The following is a 20676-nucleotide window of genomic DNA, read 5'->3' on the forward strand; positions in this document are numbered from 1 at the left end:
TTCTCCTAAGAGATGTGAACAACCTGGATATGTTTACACTGAAAATGTTGTCCTTTCCCTGGCTTCTCTGCCCACATTCCATTAGGACTAGGCCTCACCTCTCCTGGCACTCTTGAAAGTACACAAATTATAAATGCAAAGAATCTCGGCGTTTGCATCTTCCCTGACTTGCAGCTTCCATCAACGTCCGTCAGCAACAGTCTAAAAGGATTAGATGGAAATTTCCAGAAGCAAATAGTTCATAGGTTTTAAATTGCACTTCATTCTGAGCTGTGTGATGAAGTCTCCCGTGTCCCACCCACTCTCCCTTGGTCCAGTGTGCACATGACCTGTCCTTTTGTCATAGAGTAGCCTTGTTAGGCCTCTCCACTACCACAGAGTATCACAGTGCCTGAATCCAACTAGCCCTTCTTTTACCTATTATTGTCCCCATCATGCAAGTGCGGTAATGTGGGCCGTTCAGGTAGGACCAAAAAAAGCCACCAAGTTCTTCCTTTAAGGAAAAGGGATGAAAGCTCTCAACATGATAAGGTGAAATCATAGTATACAACGGTACTTCAAAAACAGTGGAAAAGTGCCAGCTAGAGCTTGAACCAAGACCCTGTGACTCGTGGGCATCCCAACCAGCATCTTGAGCCAAACACCTGTCCCCGTTTCTGTTTCATATTGTTAGTAATCTAAGCATTGAAAGACAAGCATGTTTTGTCCTTTAGCCACTTGAGAACTCCTACATCCAGGATTGCATCTATCCACGGTGCTGATTTCATTATGGTGGAGTAGTGAGGATGGAGATGGAGCTGACGGAAGTGGCTCATGAATTCTATGGACTGGCTGAATGGTATCCAGGCAGGCTTTGTGATCATTTGAACAGAAAGGGAGATGTGGAAAATGAAGTAGGAAGAGATTCAGGCAGCTGGGATTCATGTCAGAGCAGCCCCACTCAACAGGGACCCTGTCACCTCCGGCCCAATTAATGCGGCTTCAGCAAAACGGAAGTCCTGCATCATGACTCCACGGCTACCCTCGGCCTCGCTACTCCCACCCACCCACCACCCATTCCCCACAGACTGGGAACAGCTGAACCCTGTCCCTTTGTGACACGTGTTCATCACAGGTAAAGCCCTGGGCATCAGTGAGAGTGTTGCTGCTTGGAGACCCCCAGTCTCCAGGGTGGTGCCCACTCATGAGGGTGCAGATGCCTGAATGTCTGGACCAGGCTCTTGCCTCACACAGGCAGGGATCCTGTGTGTGGTGTGCACACGTGAACAGGAAGGGAATAAACTCGTGTTCACAAGCACTCATGGGCTACCCTACACAGACAGCTGGCATGAGGGGTTGGGGCTTTGAGAGAGAGACAGAAACACACCCTTGTCAACGACATCTAACTCTGTTCCCAGAGAGAAGCCTTCATCAGCTATACCAGGGAGGCGGGGTCTGAGCATGCCTCTTGGTCCCCACGAGACCAGGTGAATCCTAGGAAAATGGGCGTCTCCAGCCGGCTGGTTAAAAGACATTCAATTTCAGTGCTGCAAGAATTCCTGCACACGTACAAGCAGGGAGGCAGAGATCCTGAGGCCCTGCCTGGTTCCTGTGGCACAGCAACTGCTTGCTGGGCTGGCATCCCACACGAGGACCGCTTCGGGTCCCAGCTGCTCCACTTCTGTTCTGGTTCCCTGCTGGTGCACTGGAAGATGGCCCAGAGCTTGCACCCCTGAGCTGTGTGGGGGACCAGAATGGGATTCCAGGCTCCCGAACCTTGCCACCATTTGGGGAGTGAGTTAGTGGATGGGGGCTGTCTCCATCTCTTCCTCTTTCTGTGTCACTCTACCTTTCCCCCCAAATACAAATAACTAAAACAAACAAACAAACAAACAAATCTTTGCCTCAGCACAAACCAAAGTCAAGTTCATCTCATGCAGGGTCCACTTCCTTATTGTACTGTTTGACTTGTATTATTGATTAAAATATGTCCTTAAGCCTGGCGTGATGGCTCAATGGCTAAATGCTCACCTTGCAAGCACCGGGATCATCTATGGGTGCTAGTTTGTGTCCCAGGTGCTCTACTTTCCATCCAGCTCCCTGTTTACAGACTGGGAAAGCAGTGGAGTGTAGCCCAAAGCCTTGGGGCCTTGGACCTGTGTAGGAGACCCAGAAGAAGCACCTGGGTCCTGGCTTTGGATTGGCCACTGGGGGAGTGAACTAGCAATGAAAGATCTTTCTCTCTGTCTCTGCTTCTCTCCAGAAAATCTGACCTGATTTTCCAGTAAAAAGAAATAATTTTTTTTTAATCTGTCCTTTCTACTTTAGTTAGCATCTTGCTTATCTGTGACACAGCTACTACCAACATTGATTGGGGAGCTGTGAGTAAAGGGAAAGCTAGGAGTTACTCAGAATCAGGGTCTGGGTGGTAGCCTAGTGGCTAAAGTCCTCGCCTTAAACACACTGAGATCCCATATCGGTGTCGGTTTTAATCCCGGTTGCCCCATTTCCCATCCAGCTTCCTGCTTGTGGCTTGGGAAAGCAGTCGAGGATAGCACAAATCCTTGGTACCATGCATCCTTATGGGAGACCTGAAAGAAGCTCCTGGCTTTGGATTGGTGCAGCTCTGACCATTGTGGCCACTTGGGTAATGGATCATTGGACGGAAGATCTTTCTCTTTGTCTCTCCTCCTCCCTATATATGTCTGACTTTACAATAAAAATAAATAAATCTTCAAAAAAGAATTAGCATTTGGAACCTTCTTGTTGCTCGCCTATGGTCTCATGGAGGACAGGGTCCCCATCTGTGTTCATTTCAACTTCTTGTCTGGGACCAACAGAGGAATCCAAGGCCGAGATGGAGATACACGGAGGGGCAGTTTTTAGACAGGTGACACTCATTCAGTTGGAATGCAGGCACCTTTCTCTGCCGGTGGGGGGGGAAGGGATGGGGTCGGAGGGAGGGAAAGCTCCTGCCCCTCCCCCCGCCACAGTTGGGGTTGTTCCTTTAAAGGGAACTGAATGTGCAAATAGGGTGGAGTTAGGGCAGGACTTGAGTGTGTGTGGTCATCTCTACGGTGCCCTGGTGTCCGTCCCCACGTGAGGTGCTGTGTATGTTCACATATGGTCATCGTGGAAGTAAAGCTCAGACAAGAGATGGGGAGGAGGAAGTGGCAGGCCTGCAGCTGAGCTGGAGCAGCGGGAAGGAGTGGGGCTTCCAGCACGGAAGGCTGCGGCCCAGATCCTGCTGCAGATGCTCTGCTCCTGGCAACGTGGACCTGCCTCCGGGAGCAGCCTCCCTGGGGGCTGAGCTCTGTGCACTCTGCCCACTTCATCTTTCCTCATCCCTCACCATTGCCCATGACAGCACCCTTCCACAATACCTGCAAAATCACACTTCTCCTGGTTTAAGCCGGTCGATGGTTCCCATAGTCTACAAGATAAAGTGATGGCTAATTTTACATGCCAGCTTGTTCTAACCATAGTAGCCAGGTTTGCAGGCAAACACCCGTCTGTTGCTTTACTCCTCAAATGGTCCCAGTGGCTGGAGCTGATCTGATCTGAAACCGTGAGCCTGGAGCTTCTTCTGGGTCTCCCACGTGGGTGCAGGAGTTCAAGGGCTTGGGCCACTTACTGCTGTTTTCCCAGACCATTAACAGGAAGCTGGATGGGAAGTGGAGTCTCTGTGGCTTGAACTGGCGCCCATACGGATTGCCAGCGCTGTAGGCAGAGGACCAGCTTCCTATGGTACCCTGCTGGACCTAATGAAACAGTTTCACACCTCATTTTTAACATAGCTTTCAAATATAGCAGTATGAGGTGCACACACAGGGTAAAGGCTATGGGAGGGATGGATGGTCTAAACTGAAGTTGATGGGTGCAAACTGCTGGGAACTGCTAACCTCTGGTATCGCTTTCAGTCAGCCTTTTAAAGCCACAGCTCTGGAAACTACTCTTGCAGACGCACATGTCCTGGCCACCAACACCACACACACTGACCCGGAGAAACAGCGGGCATGGACACGCCTCCCTCTGCGGATCCAAGACAGAGGAGACAAGAAGCGTCACCCCGCGGTGCGGACAGGTAGTTACAGCAGCCCTGCTGGCCGCAGCCTAGGCAGAGGCAGTGATCAGAGGTGGCTGGGATGCATGGGGGGAATGCAACCGGGCAGCAAACCTGGGGGGCCGCTGGTGTAGCGTGGAAGCCGTAGAAACCTCAAGACAGGATTTGAGCTGCAGGCAGAAAGACCAGCCAGCCTGGAGTTTCAAGTCTAACAGGACCTGCTCCCAGGAAAGTCATGCATGCTCAGTAGGGTAGAGGAAATTGCAGGAAAGGTGACACATATCCCAAAGGGACGGGTGTGTCCGGCCCCAGGCTGTCCCGCGTGTTCCGTGCGCGCCTGGAGGTGCAGATAGAGGCACTGTGATGAAGGGAGCTTTCTCTCCCGGGAGGGACACGGGAGGGGTCGAGGAAGGAGGTCATAGCAGCAGTGGAGGCAGACCGAGGTTGGGGTGTGGATCGCTCCTGCCTCCACGCCACGTCCATTCCCCAGTGTCCATCATGTGGAGGAGCTGAGGGTCCCATGGCCTGGGAGCCAGGCAAGGATGGGCTTGGTTCCTTCAGTCTATCAGGGTCACACACCACCTGGACCTCTGGCTTGACCTGCCTTGTCTCTGCTTTTTCTTAAAAAAAAAGAAAGAAAGAAAGAAAGAAAGAAAGAAAGAAAGAAAGAAAGAAAGAAAGAAAGAAAGAAAGAAAGAAAGAAAGAAAGAAAGAAAGAAAAGAAGCCTGTCTTCCCCTCATTTGTAAACCACACACTCCTCAGCTTGTGTTTCTGTGTCCGGCCGCCTTGCCCTGCGGTAGCCCCTGGAATCCTATTCCTCACCTGCACCTAGTGGCTAAGGTTCTCGCCTTGAATGCGCCAGGATCTCATATGGGCACCAGTTCTAATCCCAGCAGCTCCACTCCCCATTCAACTCCCTGCTTGTGGCCTGGGAAAGCAGAAGAGGACACCCAAAGCCTTGGGACCCTACATCTACATGGGAGACCTGGAAGAGGCTCCTGGCTTTGGACTGGCTCAGCTCTAGCTGATGCAGCCTCTTGGGGAGTGAACCATTGGATGGAAGATCTTCCTCTCTGTCTCTCCTCTTCTCTGTATATCTGACTTTCCAATAAAAAAAAAATAAATCTTAAAAAAAGGCTGTGTATTCTTAAAGTGCATCATCTTGGAAATGTGGATAATGGTTGTAATGTCAAATAATAGAATATTTCTCCATAAAATATCTTGTCATTCTCTGTTGATCTGATCATGATAAAAACATGGCCAAGAGAATTATTTAACCCATTCTACTTTCCATCCTCTGATAAGGTAGTTGCATCACCTGCTGGCCTGGATAAGCTGGCTGTCATGTCCCTCAAGCACATGTGGATATGCTGCCATACGCACAGTCGTCAACAACTGGGGAGGCCTAGTCTGATGCATGCAGTCCAAAGTAAGACCTCATATCCCTTGATTTCTCCCTATGGCTGGGGTCTGAGTCCAGCTGCTTAGTAGGGGAGTCTCCCAAGAAGACTCACCTGGGGTGACCTCAGACTTGACTTCTGTGTGTACCAGCCAGTGGAGGGTCATGTTCAGTCTGTCACCTGCATAAGCCAGTGCATGTACCAGTACACACAGCCCCATATCTCATATGAACCAGCAGGTGCTGTGGCCCAGTCCAGCCAGTCTGCCCCAAGATCTGGGCTAGGTCACAGCACCTTCTAGTTGGCATAGGAGATGGGGCTGGAGGTGAGAGTAACCAGCTAGCTGTACACACCGGTATGTTATTTAGCCAGTGTGGGTGACAGACTGAACCTGACTCTATATTAACTGGCACACACAAGAGTCAAGTCTAAAGACTTTCCAGGCAAGGCTTCTTTTGGACTTCCCAGTCAAACCCCAACTTTAGGGAAAACTCCAAGATATGTGGTCCAACCTTGGAGCACATATATTGGAACTGGGCCTCCTTGGTTGCTGATGCCCATGCATGTCCTCCCAGACATACATGGGGGACACGAAAGCTAGTTATGTAGGCCAGCAGAGGACGTGAAGTGCCTTGTCAGAGGGTGAAGAGTAGAACAGGTTAGGCACCTGTGCTGGCTGAGCTTTGCAACCACTCTACTTAGGCACTAAGGTGGGCTCAGTCAGCCAGCAGACCTTGAAAATATTTTCTCAACCCTGGTGCAAAAACAAAACGAAACAAACAACTTCTCAGAACTGTAAAAACCACTCAAACAACACTATTGGGACATTCTTCCCCACTCTGGAGTCTCTAGAATCAAATGATCATTTTCCAATATGAGTGCCGAGGTAGTTTGACACCAAGGAGCTTGCCCCATCCCCTTCTCTGCCCCTTGTAGACAGAGGGTAAAAAAAAAAAATACCCTGAACCATTTATCTTACCCACTTTTCTCTATACTAAAAGTAAAAACCCTCCCCACCCTAATCAGAGGGCATACACTCCTCCAAACTACATAATCAATATTTTAAAACTAAAATTTTTTCAAAAAGGTTGGGGCCTTCAGGAGGTGGGTAGTATGGTTGTGTCTTCATGAATGGGTTAGCTGTAGAAAATTGTTAATGATATCTTCAGGGTGAAAACCAGTTTGGCCAGTTCTCTCTCTCTCTTCTTTAAATTTTTATTTATTTTTAGTTGAAAGTCAGATATATAGAGACAAGGGGAGACAGAGAGGAAGATCTTCTGTCTGTTGATTAACTCTGTAAGTGGCCACAATTGCTGGAGCTGAGCCTAACCGAAGCCAGGAGCCAGGAACTTTTTCCCATGCTGCCGCAGGGTCCCAAGGCTTGAGGCCATCTTTGATTGCTTTCCATTAGATGATGACCACCACCTGCCCGCTGGTGGAATAATATCAGCAAGTTGCCCAAGTTGTAATGCAAGCTCTATTGGAAAATCTGCTCCTGGGCCCGCTTTGCTTAGAGTAGAGGGAAGAGGGAGGAAGCAGAAAGGGCAGCTAAGATACGTGTTGGAGAGTTTTATTCCCCTCTGGACACAGGAGCTGGCAAAGCGGCTGTCTATGTCCTAATTAGGTAAGGAATGTCCGTTCAGCTGTGTCACCGGAGGGCTGGAATTCCGTCAGGCTGGTGACGTAACTGGCTCCTGTGGCCCCTCTCCTTCGGACAGAAGCCTGAGCGACATGCTGGGTCTGGAGTGGACACTGCCCCTTGCCTCCAGTACCCTGGGTAGCCATCACTTTCCCAGGCCACAAGCAGGAAGCTGGATAGGAAGTGGGGCCACCAGGAAAGGAATCTTCTAGAGCTCACCGAGATGAAAAAGTAAATAAAAATTATTATTATTTTATAAAGAGTTCTTACACAATTTAACAGTGAAATATAATATCGTACATTAAAAAATGGGTGAAGACACTTGAACAGACAGGCTTTTATTGAATGAAGACATCTAGAGTTAATATGCACGTGGAAGAGGCCTGAGTCATCAGGGAACTACAATGCTAAACCACAGTGACATACTCTTTCACACCCACTAAAATGGATACACTGAAAACAGAGAGATGTGGGGGAAACTGAAACCTAAATGGTGTGAATATAAAAAAGGCAGCAGCTTTGCAAAACCAACAGTTTTTCAAACCCCAGAATACAGCGTTATATGACTGAGCAGTTCCACGCCTACATACATGTCCCAAATGAGTCTCAGAAAGTTATGCTTATGGACACATAAATGTGTGCACGAATATCCAGCAGGATGGATCACACCAGGTGGAAGACAGAAACATTCTAAATGCCAATCAACGGGTGAGTGAACTCAACTGATGCACACATGCATATGTATATATATGATATTATTGTGGGTATTATTCAGCTGTGAGGTTCTGAGAAATGCTACTTGGAACTCAAGGACTGACCTTGACACATCACCCCAAACCACAGCTATCGTGACTTCATTTACACGAAGCTTCCATGCCAGGTAAATTCACAGAGCTTGGAAATGGACTTGTGGTTGCTTAGCGCTGGGAAGAGGGGGCAGGATGGGAGAAGTGTTAAGGAATGCAGAAAAATTGCAAATAGGTATCCCATTTTTTCCATGTTTTTGTTTATTGTTATTATCATATCTTTTTGTGCAAAGGACACTTAAGCTTCTTAGGAGTGATTTCAGTGAATAACACTACACTGTTAGCCACGGTCCTGGTGCGGGGTGCTGGCAGGCTCTTCTGCATCACGCAAACCCCAAACGTTGGGTAATGTGGCTAATTCCTCCCATAATCCTCTCTGCATCCCTTGGCGACTCCCATTACCTCCTCCACTTTGTGAATTCTTACTTTAGATTCCTCGAGTTGGATCATGCAGTAACTGTCCTCTGATGTCTGGCCCTGTACACTTTCACAATGTCCTTCACGCCATCTCGTTTGTTTTTCAGATTGTGAAAATGTTCTCGGCGGTGGCGATAGTTATGTGAGCATGGACAGAACAGGTTTTTCGTCTGCTGGCTCGCTCCCCAAATGGCCACAGTGCTTTGGTGTGGGCCAGACTGAAGCCAGGAGCTTCACTTAGCTCTCCCACATGGATGCAGGGGCCCCCAAACTTGGGCTAGCCTCCATTGCTTTTCCAGGAGCACTTCAGGGAATTGGGTTGGAAGCGGAGTAGCTGGGCCTGAAGCAGTAACTTAACCTGCTTACAACATTTATCTTAATCTATGTATGTATGCATGTATCTATCTTTTTTTTTTTTTAAACTAGGTACCAAGTGTGCAAAAGTTAGGTTCCTTATTCTGGGGGTCGTGCAAATATGTGGTGGGCTCCTGTAAGTGTGATTCTCCTTATGCATTGGGTCCCAGGTCCCTGGCTTGCCACCCTCCAATTCTGGCCCTAATTCCACTGAAATTCCACATTCTTCATTCTACATTCAGCTGAAATCTGCTGAAGACCAAGGCTTCTGGGAAAAGCTGGCTGTCTCTGGGAAATAATTGCTGATTGTCCTCCCCGCTGCCCACATCCAGGGCTCCCACTGGCTTGCTGAGGGAGGACGCAGCTGCCATAAGCTGGCACTCTGCATCTCCAACAACGTCACCAATTGTGTCTGCATCTGAGGCCCCGGATTGCAGGGAGAACAGCAATGAGAAGTGACTGGAAAAGTTCATGCAAAACAAAACAAACAAGAAACCAGAATTAGAAGCTAAGCACAAAACCACTGTTCGAAATCCACGTGTAGGTTTTTTTCATGATAGGCATTGTCCATGAACATGTCCCTTGCAGACAGAATCTTAAAATAATAATAATAATAATAATAATAATAATAATAATAATAAAGCTGGTATCCGAACTCCCCTTCCATGAACTTTCTGAAATCACCAGCCAGGCTGGCTCGGCACCTGTCACTTTCTGGGAATACAGTGGCTAGGCCAGTGGCCAGAGAGGCCATTGGAGATCGGCTTGGGCACAGTCCATTTGAGAGGTGGTACTGGAAGGGACACTGGCTTTTGTCCAAGCCTCCCATAAAGGGAAAAGTGGGAGACAGACCCACATTGGCCACCTGACTTTCGGGGCCTGGAATGACGAAAGCTAGGTGGAGTTCTCTGCTCCCAAACTCCTCATAGGCCAGCCCAAGGCTTCCTGCCGGCTTGCACCTGCTGCGCCACAACGCTCCGCCTTCCAGGCCGTGTAGGCGCCGCACTGGGTCCCTGCGTCCGCCGGCGTTGCCCCGGCCTCAGGTCGGGCGGGCACTGGGGATCTGAGACCCGGGCGAGCGGAACACTCAGTGCACGGCGGCGGACCCCGTGTCCGCCCGCTACCCGGGGTCTCCGGGGGCCGCCCTCTCGCGGTTCTGCCCGCCGCTTTCGCGGCCCAGAGTACGGGAAATCCCACACGGGGCTGGGGCTGGGCGTGGGCCGCGTGGAAACGAATTAGTGACAGGTGGGCGCGGGGCAGGGCTGAGGTGCGACAGGCTTTAAAACCGCGGGGAACTCGAGGAAGCAGCTGACAGAACAGAGCCGGTGCTGCGGAGGGTCATCTTGGCAGAACAGCTCTTAGTCGGCTCCAGCGGGATTACGCAGCATTGGTCTGGAGGCGGTCCCTCCGCTCCTTTCCTGAGTGCTTATATTAACGCTGGTGGCCAATTGGAGCACTACCGGCTCACCCACCAGTGCAAACTTCCAGGTCGTTAGACCAGCGGTGGGACCGGCGCTCAAGGACAGAACTGCGGTAAGAAGCAGAGCTGGGGAGGAGACGCCAGGTCCCTTGGGAGGGGTTATAGCAGATCTGTAGAGTAAAATGAAGGCGAGCCGCAATTGGCACAGGCTCAGAAGTGGGTGGCTTCGCAAGGCTTTCAGAAAGCTAAGAGAAGGGTGGCTGCAATAGGGGAGGGGGCCAGGTGGAGGGGACATTGTCTAAATAAAAGTAATAAAAGAAGCTTAGAAGCATGTCTATTATGTCGTGGTTGTTGATGATTTTAGATTAATTAATTGATTGGAAGGGCAGAGTTAGGAGGAGATAGAGAGATACACACTGTTCTTGGATCTGCTGCTTCATTTCCCAACTCTCCAGGAGCTCCTTCTGGACCTCACACATGGCTGACAGGGGCCAAAGCACTGGCACCATCTCTGCCCGCTTTCCCAGGACATTAGCAGGAAGCTGGATGCGGAGTGGGGGCAAAGTGGGATGATGGTGTTCAGGCAGTGGCTTAACCACTGCACTGGCACTGTGGCCTCTAAGCTTAGAGCTCAATTTAATGGCATAGGAGGTTGATTTAAGGGGATGGGGCAAAGGCTGCAGAGACAGCCATTCAGGAACGATGCTGCGTGGTTTGTGTGTGTGAGTGTGTGTGCAGCTCTTGCTGTTTGTTCAAGGACAGGGCACGTTTGGGTTTTAGTGAGAGTGAGGACCTGAATCCCAAGGACATGTGGGGCTGGGAGAGGGTCGCCCGAGGGTCCAGCTGTGAGCTAACAGAGCTGCACGTGGCACCCGACTGATCTACTCGCCGCAGTCCTGGCTGCTCTTGCTCACCTTGCCTTGTTTCCCTCGATGCCTTTCTGCCTGGCCATTCTACTGGCCATTCAAGCCTCTCTCCTGCCCAGTCCATGCTCTGGGCTTCAGCTCCCAGATCTGTGTTTCCAGAAGAGCAAGAAAATTGAAAGTGAAACAATGCAGATGCAGGCAGAGTAAGGGTGTCCCTGGAGCTCACTGCTCCTAGCTGTGTCCTGTGTGTCCAGCCATCTGTCTGAGTGGAGGAGCCAGCTGCGGGGGAAGGGGGCTTCTGGAGGTTCTTGGGCTGGCTGCTGAATGAGGTTAGCATCTGCAGGTACTGTTTATGTGCAGAGAAACCCAGTAGATTTCTCTCAGGCTTAAAAGCTCCTGAGCATAGAGATGCAAACCAGGAGTACCTCTCCAACCCTGTGAGCTCGGGCTGCGTCCCAGGCTGTGCTGACGGCCCTCCCTGCTTTGTTCCAGACACTGCAGAATGGACGCCGTTTCTGAAGCCAATGGCAACTTTGCCTTCCGCCTCTTCAAGGAACTCTGTCAAGACAACCCGGACAACAACGTGTTCATCTCTCCCATGAGCATCTCCTCTGCTCTGGCCATGGTCCTCCTGGGTGCAAAGGGCAACACCGCAGCCCAGATGGCGCAGGTAAGCCACCCTGCAGCCCACGGTGGGGCTGGACCACAGCGGCTGCTGCTCCTGCCGCGTGACACAGCACAGGGTGAGTGTCCACACCAACCCCAAGGGGGGCTGTCCACCAGGGAGGGAGGTACCCGGGGGCAGGAAAGAAGGAGCCTCCTCCACTGAGATGGTTTTGGTGAAGGATGGGGTGAAATAAGGAAAAGTGTTTCTCCAATTGTTGACCCTGAAAAGACTGTTGGATTTTTATGCTGCGTCTCATTTTTATTTAGAAAGTGACACTAGAACTTTCTAGAAGCTAAGCTGCTAGCTTCTCTCTCCTTGTAGGGGCAAAGCCTTTGCAGTCATAGCTGCTCACCATTGGGAGGTGAACACCTGCTTCCCAGCCTGTGTCCTCGCTCAGTACGGAGCTGGAGGGACAGAAACCCATGAAGGACCTTCCAGGGTTGGGCTCGAGGCCTCTGACAAAGACCAAGGCACTTGTTCCTTGTGTGCTCCAGATGTTCTGGGAGCATCTGGAGACGGCTCCAGGGCCAGTCCTAGTGCCCAGGACTCCCAGTGTGTGCAGAGCCCAAGGAGACACTGCCAGCGCCATCCTGTCCACGCACTCTCCTTGGGGCAGTGTGGCTCCTGCATTGAGCAGGACTTTCTCTCCCCCGGGTGGATGGCTCCCAGTAGGCTTGCTCATTCTAACCCTGCCCCCTCCTGTGTGTGAGAGAGGAGGTTGAAGACTTTCTGTGGCCCAATGCTGCTTTTTCTCTGTGTGTGAGAAACACTCCTCTCCTGAGGATTTCTATGCTCAGTCTTGGGAACTGCATCCCTCGCCCAACACCCTTTTTGCTTTTGAAGATGCCCCTGATGGCTGCATTTCTGCCCAGTTTTGGTACTCCCACCTCTGTCTTCATGGGTGTGCGTTAGAGGCGAGCTTTGCTCCTGGAGGGGGGCAGTGTCTAGGAGCCCTTTGCTGGACCTCTCTGCCCTTGTCTTCTTTGCTGTTCCCGTCCCTTCCCCTAAATCCGGACAAAACAAAACAGAAGCCAAGGAACTCTGTGCTGGTGGCAGGGCCAGTTCTTTCTCTGCCTCGGTTTCCACTGTCTCTGCCTGGGCTGGCCACTCCTCTCCTATGCCCAGCGGTGTCAGTTCTCCAGGATGCACCAAGTGGTCATTTACAACAGAAACAGCCTCCTCTCAGGGTAGTAGTTTTTAGGAGATATGTTTTATTTTTATTTGAAAGTTACAGAGGGAAGGAGACACAGAGAGAGAGAGAGAGAGAGATCTTGCATCCACTGGTTCACCATCCAAATGATCGCAGTAGCTAGAGCTGAGCAGATGCAAAGCTAGGAGTCTTTGCTTTGGTGCAAGGATCCTGTGATCTTGGAGCATCCTCTGCTGTTTCCCAGCTGAATCAGAAGTGGAGCCGCTGGGACATGAACCAGTGCCCCTAAGGCATGCTGTTGCCATGGGCAGAGGCTTGCCTACTGAGCCATGTCGCTGGCCTTAAGGAATGATCCTTTGGAACACAGCAGACCCAGGAGCACTGAGGTCACCTGGAAGGGTTTCTCTCTGCAGGCACTTTCTTTGAGCACAGGGGAAGACGCGCACCAGGGCTTCCAGTCACTTCTCACCCATGTCAACAGGCCGGATGCGCAGTACCTGCTTAGAACTGCCAACAGGCTCTTCGGAGAAAAGACCTGTGAATTCCTCTCTGTAAGTTGAATCAGAACCCTCAGTCGTATTCAAAACACCTGGTGACCTAGAGACTGGGATAAAGTCCTTAGAGAACCTGGGAAACTGACAGTGACATTTTAAAATAAAGACTAGGATTGTACAGCTGCACCTTGCCTTGTTTACAATCGGCCCTTTCTGAAGCTCCTGTATTGATCCCTGCTCATTCCAGGCGCAGGCCGTGTCTAGTTACAAACTGGATGTTTTCACAGCTGGTGGACTGAGATGGGATCACCATGGAAAGATGCGTTTTCCCGTTTTAACTCAAGGGTGAATGCAAACTCCGAATTCGGGGGAGCTTGCTGGCACCTCCTGTAGCCAGGCAGCCTCACTGAAGGCTTTCCTCTCTGCAGTCGTTCAAGGACGCCTGTGTTCAGTTCTACCACGCGGAGCTGGAGCAGCTTTCCTTTGCCCAGGCTGCAGAGAAGTCCAGGAAACACATCAACGCGTGGGTCTCCAAGAAGACAGAAGGTCAGAGGACGCGTTCCTGTGCTCTGCTCCCCTCCCTGCCTCCACCCTCTCCTCCTGTGCCCACCAACCCACCCACCTCCTCCTCCCTCTCCTCCTGTGCCCGCCATCCCATCCCCACAAATCTCCTCCCTCTCCTCCTGTGCCCACCAACCCACCCACCCATCTCCTCCCTCTCCTCCTGTGCCCGCCAACCCACCCACAAATCTCCTCCCTCTCCTCCTATGCCCAGCAACCCACCCACCCATCTCCTCCCTCTCCTCCTGTGCCCATCATCCCACCCACCCATCTCCTCCCTCTCCTCCTGTGCCCGCCAACCCACCCCACCCATCTCCTCCCTCTCCTCCTGTGCCCATCATCCCACCCCCACCCATCTCCTCCCTCTTCTCCTGTGCCTGCCAACCCACCCCACCCATCTCCTCCCTCTCCTCCTGTGCCCGCCAACCCACCCCACCCATCTCCTCCCTCTCCTCCTGTGCCCATCATCCCACCCACCCATCTCCTCTGATTTCAGTGCTGTTTCCCATTGACACAGAGATCATGACTGACTCCACCTTGCCTTATGATTGGGACCTTAGTGGACCCATAAAGTTTCCTGGCACACACTCAGGTGTTCGACAATAGAACCTTGCTTTGCATTTCCAAGGACTAAAGTGGCTACACAAACATCAAACCCTCCTTCGGGTGGGTTTCTAACTTAACAATGTGGAGTACAGCCTACTGTTCCTGGCCTGTGAGGTGCACCTGTCAGGTGATGCCACTGTGTCTATGAGGGGGAGACTGCTGGGCACCTGCCTGCTGGGCCATGCCCTTTGGCTTCCTCTTCTAGATTCCCTGGGGTCTCCACCACCGGGGTCTTCACACAGGGCAGTCACTTCTGCTTCTGTTTACCTTCCCTTTGCACCCTGTGACTAGACTTGGCAAGCCTAGACTTGACTGGTCCAGTCCAGACCCTGTCTCAGGCCCAATATACTCCAAAGATGGAAGGAGCTCCATCTGGACTTGAACCTTCTTCCTGTGTCTCAAAGAGCAGCCTGTCCTAACATGCCCTAGGGCTCATGGTGGCTTGAAGTCTGAGCCATTCAGATGCCTCTGTACTAAAGGAGCATGGGCGGTCTCCTTTCTGCTTGAACTGCCTGGCCCACTTAAGCCCCCTGGAGGCAGTGAATTAGCAAGGATGTTGTTTGTTATGGAAAAGGTTCCTCTTGAGCCTGGGGAGGAAGGGACTTTAAGTTGTTTCACTGTTTTCTTTAGGAGTGCCTGGGGCATTGTTTAGGGTTCCAGGGGTTGCCTCCATCTCCCCCCCCTCCTGTTCCTGCTGCCAGGTTTTGCTCCTTGCAGCTTTCACCCCAGCTACTCTGGCGCTTCCACAAGCAGGTGTAGAATTTAGAACTGTGTGTTTCAGCAAGGCATGTGATCAGGCGCTCTGTAACCACATGGAGCAATTGTGGCCCTTTTGTCTAGAGTCTGATTCCTGACTGTCTTGCTGTCAGTCCAGCTGGAGGTCGTAGAAGTCCTCCACCATCCTCAGCATGGTGAAAGTTCATGAAGTGTCTACCGTAATGAGTATCACTCACATGTGGTTTTCAGTTCTGCATGGAACAATCCAATTTCTTCTCTTGGAAGGCAAACGCTCTGGGAATTTTATTAATTAATTTATGTTCATTTTATTTGAGAGATAGGAGACAGAGAGCTTTTCATTCACTGGTTTACTTGCCGAATTCACTCAACAGCAAGTCCAAAATTGGGAGTCTATAGCTGGATCCAGGACTCTCACAAGGGCTGCAAGGTCCCAAGCACTTGCCTCCCGCATATTCCCACCTAGGGCTGGGGAGCAGAGCTGAGATTCAAGCCACACACCATCGGAGAAGCGTTGCTGCTAATGGCCATTTGAAGTACCAGCGAACACAGAATGTTTGGTTCTCGATTAATAGTTTAACCTGCGGCAATGTATTTTATTCGTCACACACTTATGCAAAGGAGTTGAATGTAGTTTTTCTTTTCTCGACAGGTAAAATTAATGAGCTGTTGCCAGCCGGTGCCATTGGTGTTGAAACCAAGCTGGTTCTTGTCAATGCTATTTACTTCAAAGGACGGTGGGACAGTTTGTTTTACAAAACTTGCACAAAGGAAATGCCTTTCAAGATTAACCAGGTAGGCAGAAACCTTCGAAAAATAAAATAGAGATCAGGCTATGATGAAATTGAATAAAAAGTTTCTTTCTTTCTTTCTTTCTTTTTTTTTTTTACGAAACATTGATGACTGGGTTAGAAATAGTTTGAAATGTAGAGTATTTTTAATGAGTTTATAGAGTCCATAAAAAAAGTTTAGGAAACAGCAATGTTTTCTGCCTATATTTTTGCATATTTTGTTACATCTCTGCTGTTGCTGGAGTTTCTCACAGAATCGTTAAACGCACCTAATACTGGAAACTAAAGATTTTCCTTTAAAATTGCTTCTTGAGACCATCAGAATTATAATAACTGAACTGAAATGCACGAAGACCTGTGTGGTTCTGTACAGATGGTCCTCCACATGCAATAGCCTGACTTCATTATTTTTTGGTGTCAGGATGGGTTAGAGGACTGTCACACCTTTGACAACCAACTTCTGTTGCAAGACAACTTCTGGAAGGGTCTTCCAGTCACACTCTTCTGAAACTAAGTTCATCCTCCTTTGTTAAATGTCTTCTGACTTGATTGAAATATTCTATACCAAATTTCATTTTATTACATTGTTTTCTTAAACTGGCTGAACTTACTTTAAATGAGGAAAATGTGACTTCCTTTGAAAAATGCAAAGTGTCACATTTAAGAAGACCCTATGTATGCATTTGTTTGAAAAAACAGAGAGAGGACCCATCTGCTGACTCACTCCCTTTTGACACAGCTCCCCAGGAGCTGAAGCAGGCTAAAGCTGGGCGGCAGGATCTCAACAACCCAGTCACTTGAGCTCTCACGTGTGTCCCCCGGGTGTGCACGAGCAGGAAGCTGGAGTTGGGAGCTAGGCCAGGACTTGGGCACAGGTGCTGGAATGTGGATGTGGTATGTTGCAGTCAGCTGAATGCCGGCCCCCAGAGCAGCACATTTTATGTTGGTGAATCAAGCTTCTTATGGCTCAGCCTAGTGCTGTATCTGCTCTCATAGGATGACCTATAACGAGAGAAGGAGCCAGATGACATCCTGTTAAGTTCTAACTGGAGGACACTGCCAAATGTTCATGGAAAATGAAAGTCAAAGCGGAGTTTATTCTAGCACAAACATTTGAGACATTTTTTCATAACACACATCTTTCATGAACTTCTTGGAAGACTCCTCACATACACAAATTTAAAAAAGAATCTGTGACCACATAAACATTTTCATTTGATTTCCCTTAACCCTTTTGAGGTTCCCTTGCATTGTTTCTATCATGGCACCGAAAAATTCCTGACATCGGTTGCAGTTGGTTGGGAAATTTTCCTTGCCTCTTTCAGCAATCAGTTTTAAAATTCCAGGCTTAAAAATCTCTTCGTTTCCACCAGAAGGAGCAAAGGCCAGTGCAGATGATGTATCAGGATTCCACGTTGAAAACCTCCTACATCAAGGAGGTGCAGGCGCAGGTGCTGGAGCTGCCCTACGAGGGGGAGGAGTTGAGCATGATTGTTCTACTTCCGGATAACGGTGTGGATCTCAGTGTGGTAAGATGGGAGGCCTTGAGCTGCTTCCTGTTCTCCATTTCTGCTGGAAAAATCCAGGGTGCCCTCCATGTCATCCTGTGATCTTTCTAACAACTTCAGCATGCCTTTTCCACTTTGGAGCTGGTGGCCAAGTGCTTAGATCTGGGCTCTAACTTCTGTTCACATGGAGTTATTTCATGACTCTCTAGGTGTCCTTGCTGAGTGGCTCAGTACATCTTGGTCTGTTTTCTCACAGATAGAATGGGTCTGATGGTAGGGTCTACTTGACAGGGTTATTTAAGCAAATGAGGTGGGAGTAATTCAGGCGTAGCACAGTGACAAGGATCACACCACACCAGCTACTTAATACAGTAGCCGTTGCTATCGGCATTATGTTTTAAAATCCAATGGCTAAAAGTGGGGAATGAAACAGTGCTATGCTTTGTTCCAGCATTCAGGGAGAAGTGTGGCTGTCAGGGAAGTGTGAGGGTCAGTGCTCAAGGTGAAGAGAGACAGCCCCATCTGGCACATCGCTGCCACGCTTGCTTCACACCAGCCTTGGTGTCTAGTCTTACCTGAATGGCTGGCACTGGGATGCCCATAACTCCAGGGGTTTGTCCACCTCCCTCTGACTCCAGAAGCCATGCCTAACCCCAACCAGGGGAAGATTTCTCTCCTGGGATGGCTCATCCTGACAGCCCTTTCTTCCCTAAAGTTTTTTTTTTTTTCCTGACCAGCAGTGGTTTGTTATCTTCAAAACCAAGCATTATTAAAAACAGAACAATACTGGGGCAGGTACTGACAGATGTCAGAGTGAAAAGTGTCTCAGAAAAGTGGGTAAAAAGAGGACAGCCTCCACCGCTGGCTTGCACCGCGTGTGTCTCTCCCTCGCCTGTTAAGGAAGCCATGAATGGAATAATAGCACGAGAGATGTAGGACAAGAGGTGGGGCTCATGAGCTTCTCGGCAGATGAGGCGGGGCGAGGGCGGTGGGGAGCAAACCCAATGGGTATAAAAGACACAGTGCATCAGGAGGAAGAAGGGGACTGACTGGGCAAGCATGCGCTTGTAGACAGTCACTGCACTCTGAACCTGCAAGTCAAATTTGGATCTTTCAGGTGGAGAAGAATCTCACTTTTGAGAAGTTCACAGCTTGGACAAAGCCGGAGTGCATGAGGAGTACTGAAGTGGAAGTGTTGCTTCCGAAGTTTAAACTGCAGGAGGAGTACCACATGGAGTCGGTGCTTCAGCAGTTGGGAATGGCAGATGTCTTCCAGCAGGGCAAGGCCGACCTGTCAGCCATGTCAGCGGAGACAGACGTGTGCTTGTCTAAGTTTGTGCACAAGAGTTTCATCGAGCTGAGTGAAGAAGGCACAGAGGCTGCTGCGGCAAGTTCTGCCGTCCTGGCTCTCGAATGCATGGAATATGGGGGACTCGAGTTTCGTGCTGACCACCCCTTCCTTTTTTTCATCAGGCACAACAGAACCAACAGCCTTCTGTTCTGTGGCCGGTTCTCATCTCCATAAGGGGTGCACGTCCCGTGCCTGAGAGAATACGCCTCTCTGTGTGTCTCTCTACATTCTCCTTTACGCTGCATGCCAGCGGGCCAGCCAAGTGCAGACATGGGCAGATTCCACCTAAACAATCTCATGGTGCTGCATACTCAGCACTTCCCATGTTGGACACTCACTTAACTCCAATTAATCAACCACGTCATATGGATTGCCTATATTTAGGACATGGACCAAATTCCAAAGAACAGCATGTAAAGTTTTCCCAGGTGGCTCTAAGCGTGTTTCTCACTCATTGCACATACAATTCATTCTCATCAAGTTGTGCTTTCTTGGGACTTCACGCTTACTGTAACCTCTCTCAGTAGCAATAAATGCTGTTAGATATCATTGTTACTATTTTATAGTTTTCCTGATACTTTTAATTTGTAAAAAAAAAATACACTTCTTTGACACACATTTTAATTTTGTTTTACTTTCACGATCACCCAGTAGGGGTAAACATTGCACTAACTGCTGTTGAAGTCCCGTTGATCTCTTTTTGCCTTTGTCGTTCATATTTTAATATCATATCATGGCTGACAACATATTGCCAAACCCAATGTTATGAATAAGAAAAAAAAAAAAGACTTTGTCATCTTTTGAAGACCATACTCAACTTACGTAGTATTTATGAACACCAGATTGGACTAACTGATGTGCTTAAATTTATCGTTTGATTGATGTCATTGTACCCCTCCACCTCCAATCCAGATGGTAAAAAGTTCATTCAGCATGTCAAGGTCAGGGAGAATGTTCTCATTTTGTCCACATAACCAGCTATACTTCAGGTTTTCACTGCACGTAGAGGGCACCGCTGTCATGGCAATTGCTGTGTGACAATCCTTAAACTCAACTGCACTTTCTCATCAAGGATTTATATTTATCTGACGTGTTGATATCCTACTTCTGGTGCAATTATATGTAATGCAGTTATGCATGAGCTCTGTAACTTTTTGAATTATGACATTTAACCAAGTTGATTGTATTCTCCTGGTGATTTTTTTCTTAGTGAGGTAACACTCATGTAACATAGGATTAATTATTTTAAAGCAAACAGTTCAGTGTTCCCCTAAATTTTTGTAGTGTCAAAAGGAAACTCAGTACCCATTAAGAAATGGTTCCTTGGTTCTCCCCACTCCTGCCCCTGGGAACTACCAATCTGTTTTCTCTATAGATTACTCATAATGGAAATTTCACCTAAAATGTATTATATAATATTTGACCTTCTGTGCTTGGCTTTTTTCACTCAGTGTAGTAGTTTCGATGCTCACTTATGCACTAGTATGTGTCAGTACTTTATTCCTCTTTGTGGCCAAATAATATTCCACGACATAGTAACAGCGCAGTTTATCCTTCATCCACCGATGGGGATTTGGGTTGTTTTCCTTTTCTGGCAGTGTGTGACCAGTGTTACTATGAATATTCATGCACACTTGGCTACCTGTTTTCCATTCTTCTGGATACGTACCCAGGTATGAAACTGCCAACTCATACTAGTTCTATGTAACTTTCTGAGGGTTAGGCAGGGTATTTTCTGCAGTGATCAAACCATGGAACGTGTCCACCAGCAGCAAATGTGCATTCCAGTTGCTCCATACCCTTCCAATTTTTGTATTCGCTTCCCATATGGCTGCAATGGCTGGGGCTGGGTCAAGCTAAAGCCAGGA

General features: G+C 49.2%; 1 protein-coding gene across 2 annotated transcripts; it reads left to right on the forward strand.

Annotated features, from left to right (window-relative positions):
* Positions 1-10008: 10008 nt before the first annotated feature.
* On the forward strand, positions 10009-19355 carry SERPINB9 (serpin family B member 9). Of its 2 annotated transcripts, none has more exons than XM_040984093.1 (7): positions 10009-10192; positions 11438-11615; positions 13176-13313; positions 13685-13802; positions 15811-15953; positions 17323-17478; positions 18575-19355. In XM_040984093.1, the coding sequence occupies exons 2-7, from the start codon at positions 11448-11450 to the stop codon at positions 18980-18982; spliced, it is 1131 nt and encodes a 376-aa protein (XP_040840027.1). In that variant the 5' UTR covers positions 10009-10192; positions 11438-11447; the 3' UTR covers positions 18983-19355. The 2 variants fall into 2 exon arrangements, with proteins under 2 accessions (XP_040840027.1, XP_040840028.1); XM_040984094.1 differs by having other exon boundaries at positions 17326-17478.
* The last annotated feature ends 1321 nt before the right edge of the window (positions 19356-20676 follow it).

Source organism: Ochotona curzoniae, unplaced genomic scaffold, assembly GCF_017591425.1.
Source record: "Ochotona curzoniae isolate NIBS_2020 unplaced genomic scaffold, NIBS_Ocur_1.0 contig_4064, whole genome shotgun sequence".
In the NCBI taxonomy this organism is placed as follows: domain Eukaryota; kingdom Metazoa; phylum Chordata; class Mammalia; order Lagomorpha; family Ochotonidae; genus Ochotona; species Ochotona curzoniae.